The sequence below is a fragment of the Carcharhinus amblyrhynchos genome, chromosome 6 (assembly GCF_965287045.1).
Source record: "Carcharhinus amblyrhynchos chromosome 6, sCarAmb.v2.hapA, whole genome shotgun sequence".
In the NCBI taxonomy this organism is placed as follows: Eukaryota; Metazoa; Chordata; class Chondrichthyes; order Carcharhiniformes; family Carcharhinidae; genus Carcharhinus; species Carcharhinus amblyrhynchos.
Genome location: NC_137329.1, coordinates 41,675,671 through 41,694,336, shown reverse-complemented (window position 1 = coordinate 41,694,336; position 18,666 = coordinate 41,675,671). Strand labels below are relative to the sequence as shown.

General features: G+C 43.6%; 1 protein-coding gene across 2 annotated transcripts in view; it reads right to left on the bottom strand.

Moving 5' to 3' along the window:
- The window catches only part of lsp1a (lymphocyte specific protein 1 a), a 346,256-nt gene that overhangs the window by 62,835 nt on the left and 264,755 nt on the right, over positions 1-18,666 (bottom strand). For both annotated transcript variants that reach the window (XM_080190298.1, XM_080190300.1), the window contains exon 5: positions 896-1,142. In XM_080190298.1, the coding sequence (XP_080046424.1) occupies positions 896-1,142 (247 nt within the window). The remainder of the gene's footprint in view (positions 1-895; positions 1,143-18,666) is intronic.

Below are 18,666 nucleotides of genomic sequence, written 5' to 3'. Positions count from 1 at the left end.
ATAAATAAGGATCTGTTGAAAATTGTGGGGAACTGACTGGCCCATAGCCAGGCTCCAAGTTGGGAGTAATGAAGTTTCTTTATTAAACCCTGTCTTTGATTTATAAGTTGGAGTAATGTTGCAGATCTAAGTGAGTTTTAAATGTGGGAAAACGTAAACATTTTAAAACACTGATTCTTACAATTGAGCTGACCCTTTCTATCTCTCCTACCTTGATTTCTTCCTTAAAAAATTTTGAAGTAATTTTAAAATACCCTGGCACCAAATGTTAGCAGTTTATCTGCCCCACTACACCATGAGGCCATACTGCTTCCATTATCTAATAGTGAACCAGTGCCCAAATGGTTTAGAAGGCCATACATATGGTCGCTAGAGACCAAAGGAACCCTCTGAAGCCTTGGATAAGGACACCATAGAAATGAAAGAATAGCCGCAGCACGTAAACAGGAGGATGCATGTTCCTCAGCTCAATATGGAGCATTATGCTCAAGCAAAGGTTCCAGGGGTTCACAGTCATGTTCGTCTACAGCTTGGAAAATCATAGCCTGTTGGTTCAACTTCAAAACACATTTGTCTTCAGGCAGAAAGATGAAGAGGATGTTGCTGGAAGCTGGACCAATATAACGATGGAGGAATACCATTTTCAGTCAGTGTACAGTTGCAAACAGTTACCCAATAACAATTCAGCTCAATAACTCACCAGGGTGTCCTCGGGCTGGCATGGACAAGGTGGGTCAAACTGCCTCTTTCTGTGCTGTAACTTTTCTACATGTCTAAGCACTTTAGATTTCCCTGCAGCGTATGGCTCAGAGTTGCTGACCTTACCTCTGAACCATTGGTGGTGCCCCTAAACATCAACCTTAAAAGACCAATAGCTGTGGTTAACCGTGCCCACCTCCTCTCTGGCTTGCAGCTCCTGCTCTTGTTGCTGCCGTCGGAACTCCTCCTCCTCCCTCAGCCTACGCCGGTCCTCTCGCCTCTTCTTCAGCTCCTCCAGCTCCAGCTCGGCATCGTGGCCCTTCTGCCGCAGCCGCTCATACTCCTGATTTTCCTTCTCATCGAGGCTCCGGCGGATCTGCTCCAGCTTCTGCTCGGCCTCCAGGCGAGTAAACTCTGCCTCCTCATCTGCTTCAGGAAACTCGCTGGAATATGGATGAAGGGGAGGTGGGAGATGGAAAAAGAATCAATATTTATTAACTATTGAAAATCAAGACCAGCTCAGCACAAACAATTGCTTAAAATGGGGAAAATAAATCTCCATTCTTGCTCCCTTGGAAGCTTGTTTCACAATGACCCAACAGATAGATTTAAAAGGCCCAGGTCTGATCCCTGGTTTGCGTTTAGTTATCTGAGGCAGCGGTAAGCTGAGTGTCTGCTCTATTATGCAGAATGAAACAAATACCAAGTCAAGCTTAGCTGCAATTGTTGTTATTATCAGGAGCCAACACGATGGCACAGTGGTTAGCACTGCTGCCTCACAACACCAGAGACCTGGGTTCAATTCTGGCCACGGGTCACTGTCTGTGTGGAGTTTGCACATTCTCCTCATGTTTGCATGGGTTTCCTCTGGGTGCTCCAGTTCCCCCCCCACAGTCCAAAGATGTGCGGGTTAGGTTGACTGGCCATGCTAAATTCACCCTAGTGTCAGGGGATTAGCAGGATAAACAGGTGGGGTTACGGGGTAGGGCCTGGGTGGGATTGTGGTCGGTGTAGACTTGATGGGCCGAATGGCTTCCTTCTGCACTGTAGGGATTCTATGACTTTATGATATTCATTTGTGGGCATTGAAGGCAGGGCCTGGATTTATTGCCTGTCCCGAATTGCTCTCGAGGTGGCGGTGAATGCTGGATGTCTTGAGAGAACCTCAAAGTCAAGCGGAGTCTGGAGTCACATCTGGACCAAATTGAGAAAAGATGACAGATTTCCCTTCCCTAAAAGGATATTCCTGGGATTGACAGGTCTTTACAATAGTCCAGTTGTTACAAGACCACCTTCATGGACTGATTCTAGTTTTTTTTTAACTTCTGGATTTATTTACTTAACTGAATTTAAGTTCCCCAGCTGCATCGGTACTTTCCAAGGAATGAGTCAAGGCCTCTGGATTATAGAGCACAATTTCTACTCTACCCATTTAGATTCCCAGGATAGAATGATCTCAAGTCATTCACTGGAACTGGGCGTGGCTGGGATGTGGGAGGATGGGAGATTAATGGATGTGTTTAAGGGGAAGCTAGAGAAATAAATCAAAAGTTTTATGGATAGGTTTAGGTGAAGAAGGATCTGAGGATGCTTATATGGAGCAGAAGCACCAGCAGGGATCTGGTGGGCTGAATGGCCTGCTTCTACGCTGGGCATTCTGTGCAAATACATATAAAAAAAACAGAAAAATGTTCAAAGTTTGAAGCAGGTCAATGGAATAGACAGGTTTACATTTCAGTGCAAATTCTTCTTCAAAACTGAAAAATAAAATGCAGACTACATAATCAGAAACAGAGGCTAGGAAAATATACATTGGCCTGGATATTCTGATGGCAAATTAATGCAATACTTTGAGACATTCAGCTCTGAAGAAGGGTCATCCAGACTTGAAACATTAGCTCTATTTTCTCCCTGCAGTTGCTATCAGACCTGCTGAGATATTCCAACATTTTCTGTTTTTGTTTGAGTCGTTCACTGCTGTCACACGTCGGGACCCAAAGGAAGTGTCACGTGAACACGTGTGTGGTACTTACGCCCAGCGTTTAAACTTCCAAAAGACAAAGATATGCTACCTGGTACCCTCTGTGAATATCGACCACTGTCGGAGACTTGGGGGTTAGATGCCCTGAACCTGCCCAGAAGTCTACTCAAAGCTACTCTCACTGTCAATTACAGGCATAGGCCCCAGTTTGAAAGTAATTAATAGCAGAGTCTGGAATGGGAAGACTACAAGAGGTGTGTTGAACAATTAGCACCATTAGCCCTGGCTATGGATGATCACAACATCTGCACTCCTACAGTTCTGGCCTTTCATGCATCTCTGATTTTAACCATTCCCCAACTGGTGGCTGTACCTTCAGCTCCCAAATATTGAGAATTTGAATTCCCTCCCTAAACCTTTATCTCTGTAATAACCCTCATCCTCCAACCTGGCACAGGGAATCCCTGATTGACTTCCCAGTGAGGCTTGTAGAATATGAGTTCCCGTAGTGATATGTAATTATCTTAACAGGTGGAACTTGTATACTGAGCCCGTTATAAAGCAGGCCCCTGAGCAGGTCCATTATTGTATCATTCCAGTGGGGATCTGTACGTGTTCATCACAGGCTTGTGGTTTTACTTTTGCTTTGTCCGATAAAGCACTTTCCTTCACAGCTGATTCTTGAATTATTACAATATCCTTCAAGGTCCTCCCTAAAACCTACCTCTTTGGCCAAACATTTGGCTACATGTGATAATGTCCCCTTACATATCTTGCTGTCAATTCACAAACCTGTGAAGCTACCTTGGAATGTTTTACTCCTTTACAGGCGTTAAATAAATACAAGTTGATTTAGTAGTTGTTTATTCAGAATTTGTTAATCTCAGCAAGGGCACGTAGGAGGTAGCTACATTTGGTCTCAATTTCTATGGGATGAGTTTGGAGTGGGGAGGGGTGCATGAAGATAAATCAGCCAGGGTTTTTTGACCATTATCTAATAACCCCTGATGGAGGAAGCGACTGAATGAAGATCGGCTGATGACAGATCAGCTGTGATACCCTCCTCAGCTTGCTGAGTGAAGTGACAAGGGCCACCAGTTTCTCTTTGAACATACTCCAAAAAAAAGGGCCTTCCTGAGGGAAGAGGAGAAAGTTTTCAAAGATAAATTTACAAAAGGAATTAAGTATTGTGGGAACGGTTTTTACTTACAAAACACACCAACACAGTTTTGGGAAGCATACAGTCTGGCATGTGACACAAATACCACTCAGAAAGTCAACAAAGGACATCCGATTCACAAGTGTCTTTCTCTGGTTATGTGGTCAGGTTGGCTTGTGGCATTAAGGTGGTACCCCACAGTTTCAGCAGTGTATCCTGTACACAGCAACCTGAACAAAGAATGCACGAGAATCTTTACTCGATACACATGTGGCTATAATATGTGTATATATTGTGTGTTGGGGTTTGGGGTGTAACTGTCCCTTTAAGAGTGTGGGTCAGGTGACCCTTGGGGGATTAGATCCTCCCTGTGTGGGACCAGTTGTGCAGTCTGAGATCTGACAGTGGAACAGTGCGCACCTAAATCAAGAGTTCCCAGTGTTCAAGTTATCTCATCAGGTTGATAGGTGCATATATAACAGCAGCCAGTGCAAATGCTCAAAAGCAACTCATTCCGAGTCACTGCTTTCGCTGCTGCACCTCCAGTGGAAGGAGCCGAGCACCACACTCCAAAAAAAGCTCTAAACTGTACGTCACGTCACCTCCGGATATTGCTCATTTGCATCCAGATTTTGCTCCTTTCCATTGATAAAAAGGCAGCCTGCACCACCCTATGACAGGATCTGGATAGCATGCAAGCTACAACTGTAGGTCAGTGGTCAAACACTCCCCCCTCCCAGGTCAGAAGTTTGCACTTTAAAATCCCACTCCAGGAACTCAAGAAAAAAATTTAGATTAACAATCCAATGGAGTACTGGTTAGGAGGTTAAACTGGGACTTGTCAAAGACCCTGTGGCTTTAGTTTGAAGGAGGGTTGGGGAGTCCTTCTCAATACTCTGTCCAATTTTAATCCTTTAACTGAGAGCTTATCTGCTCATTGCCATTGCTGCTATTTCTGGAGTACATTAAATTGACTGTCATATTCAAGTAGCAACTACACTTCACAAGGAGTTATTTTTCTGAAAGCGCTTTGGGAATGTTCTGATGCTGCAAGGCTCTTTTTTTTAGAAAGAGCCAGGCAATGATGGGAGTCTTTTCTTGTTTGGGACAATCACATCCTTTCTGATCTTTGCTTTTACCATTGCTAACTTCCCCCACACTAAAATCCCAGAGGTTTACCATTGATCAGAATTTACTGAACAAGTCACATCAATGCTATACCAACAAGAGGGCAGAAACTAGCTGCAACAATACTCAGAAACCTCCACATGGTACTGGATAGCATAGCTTGTTTGATCAGTGTCTCCGTCACTGAATTCAATATCCTCTGCACTGTGCCTGCACTCTATTATCTACAGGATGCATTGCCACAACTGGCCAAGTATCTCTCAACACTACTTCCTGGCTTCATGACCTCTACCACCAAGAAGGATGAGGAGGAAGATCATGTCAACGTTGTAACCTTCAACTTCCCTGCAAAGCCACACACTAGCCTAACTTGGATATACACCACCCTTCAGTCGTCATCAAGGCCAAAAACCCTCAAGCTCCTGACCGAACACCACTGTGAGAGTATCAGCATGTGGATTCCAGTGGTTCAGGGGACAGTTCCACCAGCAGCTTCTCAGAGACACTAGGAGCTGAGAACACATGGCCTGGTCAGTGTTGCCTGCACACCGAGAACATTAATCAAAATGGCTTCAACAGAACCCATAACCTTGATTCTTAATTAAGCTGACATTCAGAATTTTACTGGCAATGTTATTAGATCTATTCTGCCACACTCAGTTTAGGAATCTCCACAATTCACTGCAAACACTTAATCAAAGCTGACAACTTCCAGCTCTCTCCCTTCCTAAAATATGCTGGGTTCCTGTTCCACAGGCACTAATAATCCAATAATACGTGACCCAACAAGATTCTTAAGGTGTGACCTGAAGAGAGAGTGTTAGTATGTTATTTATGGCTGAACTCAAATGTTGCCATTATATCCTGACTGCTTTTGCAATTTCCAGAAGGGCCTCTCGAATCATGATCAGCAGCAAGAGCCTCGACTGATGTTATAATTCTTCTAGCTCAGGGATGACAAAATCAATTATAACATATGCACCATATTTTAGCTGAGATCATAGAATAATAGAATCCTTACCTTGCAGAAGGAGGCCATTCAGCTTATCAGTCTTGTACTGAACAATCCCATCCAGGCCCTATCCCTGTAACCTCACATATTTGCCCTGCTAATCCCCCTGACACCAAGGGGCAATTTAGCATGGCCAATCAACCTAACCTGCACAGCTACAGGCTGTGGGAGGAAATGGCAGCACCTGAAGGAAACCCATGCTGACGTGGGTGCAATCTCCCCACAGACATCCATCCAAGGTCGAAATCAAATCTGGGTCTCTGCACTGTGAGGCAATCACCCAATACAGCACAGATTTGGGCACAAAACCTGGGCACTCTATCTGGTCTGCATGATCCAGAACTTACATTGGGCAGACAATTAGCCCACTAAGCTATCAGATGGGCCATTCTTCAAATTCAAACCCTCCCAGAGCACAGGAGCGGGGACTTCTCCCTTAACTTTCAATCTCTTTAAGGCTGGGAGCTGAATACACAAAAACAGAAGAAATAGCAGCAGGAGTAGATCCACGCCCACTGCCCTGAGCCTATTCCGCCTTTCAATGCAATCATGGTTGATCCTCGGCCACAATTTCACTACCTCTCTGAGGTAGAGAAGTCCACATTTTTGAAATCTTCGAGTGAAGTGATTTCTCTCCATTGCAGTTCTAAATGAACAATCCCCTTATTCTGAGATTGTGCCTCTGTGTTCTAGATTCCCCAGCCAGAGCAAATAGCCTCTCAGTTCCTACCGTCAAGGCTCTTCAAAGTCGTGTATGTGTCAATGAGATCACCTCTAATTCTTCTAAACTGCAGAGAATGTAGGCTCAGTTTACTCAGCCTCTTATCATGGATCAACCTTCCTATCCCAGGAACCAATAGGTCAACCCTCCTATCCCAGGAACCAATCTAGAGAACCTGGGCTCTACTGTCTCCAAGCTGAGTTTATCCTTCCTTTGACATGGAGATTGAGGCCCGAATGTTACGCTGTTCACGTGGCCGGATTTTCCCATCCTGCTGCAGTGATGGAAATTTGGCTGGGCATCAAATTTTCCGACTTCACTGCAGCGGGAGCATGGCGTGAATGTCCAGTAAAATTGCGCCCCAAAACTTTAAACAGTACTCAAGGTGTAGTCCCAAAGTGCAAGATGTTCTTGCATTCCAACCCCTTTGCAATAAGGACAATATGCAATTTGCTTTCCAAATTACTTGCGTGCCCGCATGTTAACTTTGTGTGTTCTTTGTGTGAGTACATCCAAGTCCCTCTGAACATCAACAGTTACATGGTTTACACCTTTTAAAACATTTTCTGCTTTTTTACTCTTACTACCAAAGTAAATAACCTCACATTTTCCCATATTACAGAGCAACTTGCTACACACTTGACCTTTTTACAGCTTTTTTGTGACAGCCTCACAGCTTACATTCCCATTTAGCTTTGTGTCATCGGCAAATGTGGATATATTACTCACAGTCTCTTTGCCTAGATTGTGTATAGTGAAGTCCCCAATGCTGATCCTTGAAGCACTTCACTAGTTAAAGCCTGCCAACTTGTATTTTCGTAACATTTATCCTCACAGTCTGGTTCCTGTCCTGTCCAGTCCTCTGTCCAAGCCACTACTACCTTAACTCCATTAGTCCATAGCTAGTGGAGGAACCTTTCTGTAGCACCTTACTGAATGCCTTCTGGAAATCCAAGCATACTACATCAATTGATTGCCTTTAATCTCAAAAAATTAATAAATTTGTCAAATATTATTTCACTCACAAAACCATATTGGTCCTATCATATCATACAATGTTCTAATTAAGATTTATTTAATCATATGTTCCAGCATTTTCCCGAAGACCGATGTCAGCCTAACTGCCAGTAGTACCTAGTTTTCTTTCTCTCCTCTTTCCTGAATAATGATGTTACGTTGTTTAACTTCCAATCCACTGGCACCATTCTAGAATTGTACCAATGTTCCCTGATGGCATGGGCAAAACTGGGAAAGAGTATCAGAGTAACTTTCTTAAGAACAGCAAGCTTGTGGAAAGTTACACAGATTATACTATTCCACACTAAATGGAGATCAGTGGCAGGAAATTCTACGCTGAGTAAGCCAGTGCTGACTCCTCAAAACCTATCCACCATTGTCACAAATAGGTTAGGCACCAATAGCTTTTTGCTTAAAATGGATAAAATTTTGAAATCCCAGTTCTTTATTAAGAGAATGAAGCCACAAGATTCCATGGTTTAGTAACAAACAATTTGTTTTTATACAAGAGTCAGTAAAACGAACAGTCAATACTATCTATCATGCATTTTAATATCCAGAATTAACATGATTTAAACATGAAATAGCGAGCAAATTATGAGTGGATTGCACGTTAAATGGCAGACACAACAAAACAGGTCCCACAAATTTTCTCAGCAGCCCACTCAGATCTCAGGGATTAGTGTGAAAGCGCTCCCAACTCTATCTTCCTCGTGCGAATTTCAGCTCCTCTGAGGATTTGACCATCCTTTGACAGCAGACCCAATTCAACTGGAAGGCCTGCTTCTTCTCCTGCCTGCAATGAGTTGTCAGGCAACACAATTCAAACTTGATGGCTGCTCACACCCAGCTGCTTGATCTCCTCCAATATGACATCTCACTAAGTTTACAAGGCTCTACCCCAGCATCAAATCACTAATGCAATTCCAGCTCTCTAGCTGTGCTGAGCAGGCAACCACAGCTCCCCATCTCTTCAGTTGAACAGAGCAGACAACTACTTCAGCTACACTGAGTAACCTCTGCTCCTCACAGACTTTCTTACGTGCTTCAGCTCCTAGCTGCACTAAGCTGACAGCTTCCCATTCAGCCTCTTTCACCTTTTGCATCTGCCACTGTTAACCTTCTTCAGCTCAGATTGATCTGACCATGTGGTCCAATTTTCACACCCAAAACCATGACCACCTGGGCAATTCTTTGCATCACATGGTTGGGCTTTCATGCTGCACACTGGCACACCCCGATCTATCCCAACGCACACAGAAAAGATGTCAAAAGTACAGATTCCCTCACACTATGAACAAGGTACACATTAAAGAGCATGAAGAAATATTTTCCACTTGCCTGAATGTGTGCACTTTCAATAATTCTCAAGTAGCTTAACACCAACCAGTACAAAGCAGTCCATTTGGCTGACACCCCAATCCAACATCTTCAGTAGCACCTCTCAAACCCACAACCTCTGCCATCCAGGATAGCAAGGATAACAGGAAGATGTGAACATTGCCAACTGCAAGTTTTCCTCCAAGTTACAAACCATCCTGAATTCAACTGTTTCTTCATCATCAGGTCCACTTTATAAAATTTCCTATTTAGTGCAATGAGAGCACCCTGTACCACACAGACAGTAGCAGCTAAAGAAAACAGCTCACTATCACCTTCTCAAAGGAAACTAGGGATGGGCAAGAAATGCCAGCCTTGCCAGCCATGCATAAACCTCACCCATAAATAAAAATAAGTGATCAGTTAATTCTTTACAGTGTGACCACAGAAAACTTTTCTAAAAACATTGCTATCTACAAGAGAGATACGAGATCATGTTTATGACAAGCCGGAGGTGAAACTTAGTACATGCACGGTCTCCCCACAGAGTGTTTCCTACCCAGCACAGCACCAAACGCAATAAAGTCTGTGCCACTCAACTGGCGCTACTCTGGATTAGACAGAAAATGCAAGGTTCTCCCTGGAAAAACTGGTAATGATCCTATTACCTGTAAGAAGAATGTCGCGAAGAATGTCGCGATGAAGGTTTCTGATTCTCAGCCATCGGAGAAGCAAAGATAGGTTTCGCCTTGGTGCTATACCAAAAAATAGAGAAGGAGCTACACAGGAAGGAAGCTGTGCAAGATAACCGCGATGCACAAGTCACGGTGTTAACTCTTAATAGCAACACTACAGCATTTTTACTACTGGAAAGTCAGGACCAGGGAAAGAACCTCCACTTGCTATGATACACTGGTCAAATGCCTAGAGCATTTAGCAGCTACAGATTAATGGTGAAATCCCAATTTTCAGAAGGAACTAGCATTAGGATGTGTATAGAAGCAGAGAACGGGAGAAACTTTTGCATTTGTTTTCCTGCTCTCCCATTGACTGCTCCTTGCAATGGTGCTGCCTCTCCTCTTGGTGACTCCCTCCCTCCTAGTGATACTCTTGTGGTTGTAAGTTTAGAGGAAAGCAATACAGCACTCGGTCTTTGTTCCCAACAAATAATTGCTGCAAGCAGCACAGGCAACATCACTGTCAGATAATTACTTGATATCTGAAACTGGATACTGGGGCTCTCAATGTTGATTTATTTCCAAGTAGAACTGTCACTTTCAGCAATTCAATTAAAATATTTACTGCATTAGTAACTTTGACACAGGATCTTTCAAGGGAGAATATTACATATTCATGGGTTGTTTTTCTCAGTATAAAATTGTAATATCGTTCCTTAACTCCATACACTCTGAGTCATTACTAACAGAACCAGCCTTCAAGATATCTGTAGAAAAAATCTTCTGAACAGAAGGATTCTTGTTTCTGTGAATTCAAGATAATATCTCGCTGTTAATCAAGCATGTGACCATTGAGATCAGGGCAGATTGAGTTGGGGGGTAATAGAGGATAGAGGACTGGTTAATCTATAGAAAACAGCATAGGCATAATGGGGGCTTTTTCATATTAAAGTTTATTTATTATTCACAAATAGTCTTACATTACCACTGCAATGAAGTTACTGTGAAAATCCCCTAGTTGCTACATTCTGGTGCCTGTTCAGATACACTGAGGGAGAATTTAGCATGACTAGTACATCTTTCAGACTGTGAGGGGAAGTTGGTGCACCTGGAGGATACCCACTCAATCATGGGGAGAATGTGCAGACTCTGCAGAGACAGCGACCCAAGCTGGGAATTGAACCCAGGTTCTCTGGCACTGAGGCAGCAGTGCTAACTACTGTGCCACAGTGCTGCAGGCAGTGACTAATGGAGTGCCACAGGAATCAGTGCAGGAACCTCAGCTATTTGCAAACTATATTAATGGCTTGTAACATATCCAAGCGTGCTGATGTCACCAGGCTAGGTGGGGAACGTAAGCAGAAGGACACAAAAGAAGTTACAAAGAGCTCCAGCGACCTGGGTTCAATTCCCAGTTTGGATCACTGTCTGTGCAGAGTCTGCACGTTCTCCCCGTGTCTGCATGGGTTTCCTCTGGGTGCACAGACTTCCAGAGCTGCTTAAGCACACTGGCCATGCTAAATTCTTCCTTAGGCGCCACAGTGTGGCGACCAGGGGATTTTCACAGTAACTTATTTACGTTAATGTAAGATTACTTATGACTAATAAATAAACTTTAACATAGACAGATCAAGTGAACGGGCAACAAGACGGCAGATGGAGTATAATGTAGGGATATGTGAAGCTATCTTTTCTATTCTTGAGTCAGAGTGATTAATTGTTATTTTACAAGATACGAAACTTGAAAGTGCTGATGTTGAAAGAGATTTGGGTGTGTTTGAATGAGAAATGCAAAGTTAGTATGCATGTGGAGCAATTAGGAAGACAAATAGCAAATTGGCCTTTATTACAAGGGGCTTGGAAAACCAGAAGAAAGGTGTCCTGCTGCAGTCATACATACGGAATACAATGTGCAAATATGATCTCCACATTTAAGAAAGAATATGGTTGCATTGTATGTGGTATAGAAAAGATTCACCAAATTGACCTATGGTAACAGCTCGATTAATTGGGTTTATATTCTCTGGAGTTTAAAAGAGATATTGATTTAAAACCTACACAGATTCTGAAGGGGCTTGATAGGGCATTTCCCTTTGACTGGGGAATTCAATATCAATCTCAGGATATGGGGCCAATCATTTAGGACTGAGATGAGAAGAAATGACTTTACTCAAAGGGTTGTGAGTCATTTGGAATCCTCTGCCACAGAGGGTTGTGCGTGTTCCATCATCAAATACTGCAATTTTGGTTTCTAGGGGAATTGAAGGATGTGGGCAGGGGGGCAGGAAAATGGAGTTGAAGCCCAAGCTCAGCCATGATTGTATTGAAAGGTGGAGCTGGCATATTGGCCAAATGGCTTACTCCTATTTCTTGTGTTCTCCAATTGCTCAATTTTCATTTCTACAATTTTATTGACAGCTGTGGTCCCCAGTATGCATGTACAATCCCTGTCCTCATTTATAAAATCGATACATTGGCATCCTTTTCAGTCCCTTAGATTTGGTTATGAGGCCCGCATTGTGCTTTCCAACATATGAACATAAGAGTTAGGAACACCAGTAGGCCATTCAATTCCTCAAGCTTGCTCTGCTGTTTGATATGATCACGCTTGATCAGAATGTGGCCACAACTGCACTTTCCTATCTGCTATCAACCATCCCCAACCCCCAACCAACCTACGTCCCCCCTCCACGCTCCCCTCCACCCCACCCCACCCCGCTCCCCCACTCTCCATTACATTTGGCTCCCATGTCAATAAAGAATCTATGTCCCAGATCCTCTGGTTTCCAGACGATTGAAGACTGGTCCTATCCGTCAGTATGTGCTACAGGGCCTACATAGCAGTCCCAAACCAAGGACTCCGCAGGAATTGTCTGGCAAGTTTCAATTTCCAATGGTCAAATACACTGCATCTGGAATCCTGCAAAAAAAGTCTCCAACTCTTGAGCTAAGAGTCAAAGAATTCACAGGGTTCTGACACACTTAGCTGGGTAGATATCCAGGACTTCCCAGATACTCAACTGTCCATGTTCAAGTACAACAACATCCAGGCTTGGGCTGACAAGTGGCAAATAATATTCATGCCACACAAGTGCCAGGCAATGGTCCTCTCCAACAAGAGAGAATCTAACTCTTGGCCCTTAACACTCAATGGTATTACAATTGCAGAATTCCCCACTATCAACATCCTAGGAGTTACTATTGACCAGAGACTGAACTGGACTAGCCATATATACAGTGCTAACAAAGCAAATCAGAGGCTGGGAATACTGTGGTGAGAAACTCATCTCCTGACTCCCCAAACCTGTCTACCAGCTACAAGGCACAAATCAGGTGTGTCATGGGATATTTACCCTTGCCTGGATGAGTGCTGCTCCAATATTACTCAAGCAGCTTGACACCACCCAGGACAAAGCAGCCTGCTTGATTGTTATCCCTTCCATAAATATTCACTCCCTCCACCAAAGACACACAATAGTACGCACGAGTGCTTTCTACAAGATGCACTGCGGGAACTCATGAAGGTTTCTTAGACAACACCTTCCAAACCCATGACCACTACTGTCTAGAAGGACAAAGGCGGCAGTTACAATGGAGGAAAGGAGGAGGCCTGGTAATTTTGTCACTGAGCTAATAATCCAGAGACTCAGACTCGGGTTTGAATCCCACCACAGCAGATCATGAAATTTGAATTCAATCAATCAAAAAAATCTGAAATTAAAAGTCCAATGATGACAATGAAACTATTACTGATTGACGTAAAAATAAACCTGGTCCACTAATGATCTTTAGGGAAGGAAATCTGCGACCCTTACATGGTCTAGCCTACGTGTGACTCAAGCTGAAAAGCAACATGGGTGATTCCTAAAATACACTCTAAAATGGCCTAGCAAGTCATTCAGTTCAAGAGCAGTTAGGAATAGACATCAAATGCTGGCCCAATCAGTGACACCCACATCCTATAGATGAACTTAAAAAAAAACACCTGTAAGTTCTTCTCCAAATTCCTCATCATTCTGACTTGGAAATATATCAATTACTGGATCAGAATTCTGGGACTCCACCCCCCCCCCCTCCCCCCAACAGCAGTCTGGGTGTATGAACATCACATGGATTGCAGTTGAAGAAGGTAGCTAATCATCACCTTCTCCAGGGTAATTAGTAATAGGCAATAAATGCTGGCCTCACCAGCAAAGTCTACTTCTCTTGAATGAATTATAAAAACAAGAAATTTGACAGGGAAAAGTCTAAATCTGAAAGGTTATTAATGGCTCGGATCAATTCCGGCCTCTCGGACTGTTCGGATCCACTACAGTTCGCCTATCACTGCAACAGGTCCACTGGAGATGCCACCTTCCTGTCCCTATACGCAACCCTGGAACACCAGGATAACAAAGACACCTACGTCAGATTCTTATTCTGAGACTGCAGCTCAGCCTTCAACACCATTATTCCTACAAACCTTACCTCCAAATTCTGTGGCCTGGGGCTCAGTTCCTCCCCCTGTGAATGGGCCCTAGACTTCCTCACCCACAGACCAGTCAATAAGGATAGGCAACGACACCTCCTTCACAATTATCCACAAAACCGGTGCCCCACAAGGCTGTGTCCTCAGACCCTTACTATACTCCTTATACACCTGTAACTGTGTGGCCAAATTCCCCTCCAACTCGATTTTCAAGTTTGCTGATGACATCACCACAGTGAGTCAGATCTCAAACAATGATGAGACCCAGTACAAAAGATAGAGAATCTGGTGAACTGGTGCAATGACAATAATCTCTCCCTCACTGTCAGTAAAACGAAGAAGAGAGTCACCTAGATAGTCAGGAAGCATAGTGGAGGACATGCCCTTATCTACAGCGTAAAAAGTCTGACAACACCAGGTTTTAGTCCAACCTATTTATTTGATAATATACTCACTAGCTTTCGGGTTAGTCCCTTCGTCAGGTGAATGGAGAGTTCTGGCCTCAGACAGAGCATATAAAGCACAGACAGTTTAGAGATTACTGATTAAAATGCGAATCCTTACACCTAACCTGCTGTTCAAGACCTGAAGTGGCTGATAATGTGAGTGGAAGGAGCACTGATCACTGATGAAGACGAACATCTCGCCAGGGCTATCCCCACACCCCCACTTCTTGCTTTCAGACAACCACACAACCTCAAACAGACCATTGTTCGCAGCAAACTACCCAGCCTTCAGGAGAACAGTGACCACAATACCACACAACCCTGCCACAGCAACCTCTGCAAGACATGCCGGATCATCGACATGGATACCATCATCACACGTGAGAATACCGTCCACCAGGTACATGGTAAATACTCTTGCAACTCGGCCAACATTGTCTACCTGATACGTTGCAAGAAAGGATGTCCCGAAGCATGGTACATTGGGGAGACCATGCAGACGCTACGACAACGGATGAATGAACATCGCTCGACAGTCACCAGGCAAGACTGTTCCCTTCCTGTTGGCGAACACTTCAGTGGTCACGGGCATTCAGCCTCTGACCTTCGGGTAAGCATTCTCCAAGGCGGCCTTCACGACACACGACAGCGCAGAGTCGCTGAGCAGAGACTGATAGCCAAGTTCCGCACACATGAGGACGGTCTCAACAGGGATCTTGGGTTCATGTCGCACTATCTGTAACCCCCATGACTTGCCTGGGTTTGCAAAACCTCACTTACTGTACTGTCTGGAGACAATACACATCTCTTTAAACTGTGATCAGTGCTCCTTCCACTCACATTATCAGCCACTTCAGGTCTTGAACAGCAGGTTAGGTGTAAGGATTCGCATTTTAATCAGTAATCTCTAAACTGTCTGTGCTTTATATGCTCTGTCTGAGGCCAGAACTCTCCATTCACCTGACGAAGGGACTAACCCGAAAGCTAGTGAGTATATTATCAAATAAATAGGTTGGACTAAAACCTGGTGTTGTCAGACTTTTTACTGTGTTTACGCCAGTCCAACGCCGGCATACCCACATCATGACATCTTATCTACAGCAACAGGGGTGAAATGGAAATGGTCAAGAGCTTCAAGTTTTTAGGTGTCTAGATCACCAACAACCTGTCCTGGTTCCCCGTGTCAATGCTACAGTTAAAAAAGCCCACCAGTGCCTCTACTTTCTCAGAAGGAAAAGGAAATTTGGCTTGTCCACTATGTCTCTCATCAACCTTTACAGGCGCACCATAGAAAACATTCTTTCTGGTTATATCACGGCTTGGTATGGTTCCTGCTCTGTCCAGGACTGCAAAGAACTACAAAGAGTCATGAAAGAAGCCCAGTCCATAAAGCAAACCAGCCTCCCATCCACTGACTCTGCCTACACTTCCACTTGCCTTGGGAAAGCAGTCAGCATAATCAAGGACCCCACGCATCCAGGATATACTCACTTCTACCCTCTTCCATTGGGAAAAAGATACAAAAGTCTGAGGCCACATTAACAACTGACTCAAGATCAGCTTCTCCCCTACTGCCATCAGACTTTTAAATGGTCCTACCTCATATTAAGTTGATCTTTCTCTACACCCTAGCTATGACTGTAACACTACATTCTGCACTCTCCTTTCCTTCTCTGTAAATGGTATGCTTTGTCTGTATGGCATGCAAGAAACAATACTTTTCACTTTATACTAACACGTGACAATAATGATTCAAATCCTGGCAACTGTACAGCTGAGACCATGCCCTTTTCCCTTCTCAAATGCCTCATTGATTATCCCCCTCACCCACCCTCTCCCCTTGACCTTCTGACTTCCTGCAACTCCTCCCCCCTCTGACCTGACAACGCTGCCAAACTACCTGCCATGCCTCATCAACCAGTTACCTCACTCATTCAATAACACACTAAAAATGCATTTAAACATCCCAAAGCTTGTCAGTGTGATGGTTAATGAAGACTTACCAAAATGCAACATTTTGTGCTGTAAAAAAAAAGTGCATGCCTTGCCTTCATCTTACAATCTTGCTCCATGAAGGAGGACTCCAAGACCAGCTATACTTCACAGCTGGAATTTTCTGGCCAAGCGCCAAATTCTCCATTCTCACTTGCAGCAGTGGCAGGGCGTGAACAGTTGGAAAATTCTGCAACACATTTCTGAAGTGGGTCAGTTTGGGCCAGAAATGCAAAGCTCTATCTTATTTTGAGGAAAAAAAAGGGATCAGAGTGGCAGTCCTACAGTGGTTGCTACTCTTCACAAGAGTTGGCCCTATATAACTCAGCCTTGAATATATTCAAGAACCCAACCTTCCACTGCTTTCTTAGGATGACAATTCCAGAGACTGATGCTTGCCAGAGAGCAGAGAAACTCTTCATTTCCATTCTGAATGGGAGACCCCTGATTCTTAAACCTTCTCCCCTTGCTCTAGTCTCCCCCACAAGATACAACGTTCTCCCAGCATGCACTCACTCAAGTCCCCTCAGTATCTTGTATGTTTCAATAAGATCACCTCTCATTCTTCAGAACTCCAGTGGGTACAGACCTAACCTGGTCAACCTTCCTGCAGAAGATGTCTCTTTTATCCCAGGAACCAGTCAAATGATCTTCTGTTGAACTTCTTGAAGTGCAATTTTATCCTTTCTGAAGTAAGGAGCAAACATTCATCACCTCAGCATCTTTACCCGGCTGACAGCAAGTTGATCAACACATTCTGTGAATCAAATCTGGAACCTTCTTGACCTAAATGATTCAGATCCACTCAGCATATCGACCTTTCCAACCTAGTTATGGAAATGACATTGAGCAAAAATTGAAAGGAGGGCAGACAGCCGTATCTGGAAGTACTTATTCTAAAAGTTACGCACTATGCCTTGGGCTTATTGTTGGTTTATACTCAACATCTCACCAATTTAACACTAGCTGTAAATTGTTGTCAGCTGATGACTATTTTCAGATCCTGCAGCAGCCAATTGGGTAAGGTAACTCCGTACATTTCAAAATGTGTAAATGAGACTAAGATTACATAAGTAAACAGAGACTTGGAAAGAGAACTGCACACAGATTAGGGAGAGTTATAGAAACATTACTTGCCTACTCAAGTGTTTTCCTGATATTGTATTATTCCATCAATCAGTACATGTGTACATCGCAGTTCGTTAAAGAAAAAAGTTGCTTATTCGAAAATCTCTTTTGGGTCCAGTTGTGGGCAGCATTAAGTTGCCTTGATTTGATTTATTATTGGCTCATGTTTTAGTATACAGTGAAGTATACTGTTTCTTGCGTGCTATACAAAGTATACCATTAATAGAGAAGGAAAGAAGGTACAGAATGTAGTCATAGCTAGGAAGTAGAGAAAAATAAACATAACATGAGGTAGATCCATTCAAAAGTCTGCTGGTAGCAGGGAAGAAGCTGTTCTTGAGTTGGTTGGTGTGTGACCTTAGACTTTTGTATCTTTTTCCTGACAGAAGGAGGTGGAAGAGTGTGTTTCCGGGGTGCAAGGTGATTATACTGGCTGCGGTTCCAAGGCAGTGGGAAGTGTAGACAGAGTCAATAGATAGGAGATTGGTTTGCATGATGGACTGAACCATGTTCATCACTCTTTGCAAACCAGGAGCCATAACAAGCTGTGATGTATCTGGCAAGGATGCTTTCTATGGAGCATCTGTAAAAATTGGTGAGAACCATAGCAGACATGCTGAATTTTCTTAGCCTCCTGAGAAAGTAAAGGCCTTGGTGGGCATTCTTAACTATAGGTTGGCATGGAGGGACCAGGACACATTGTTGGTGCATGAGCAAAGTCCAAGAAAACCTAAGTAAATTTTTTCAAAAAGATACTCAGTGGTAACAAGCAAAGCATTTTGCATGTAACTGACACCATACGAAGCCTCAAAGTACCTTCAAATGATGAATTTTTATTCAGTTGCTGCCTCTTAGGGAAACATGGAAACAGGAGTATGCCATTCAGCCCCTTGATCCTGTTCCACGATTTATTATGAT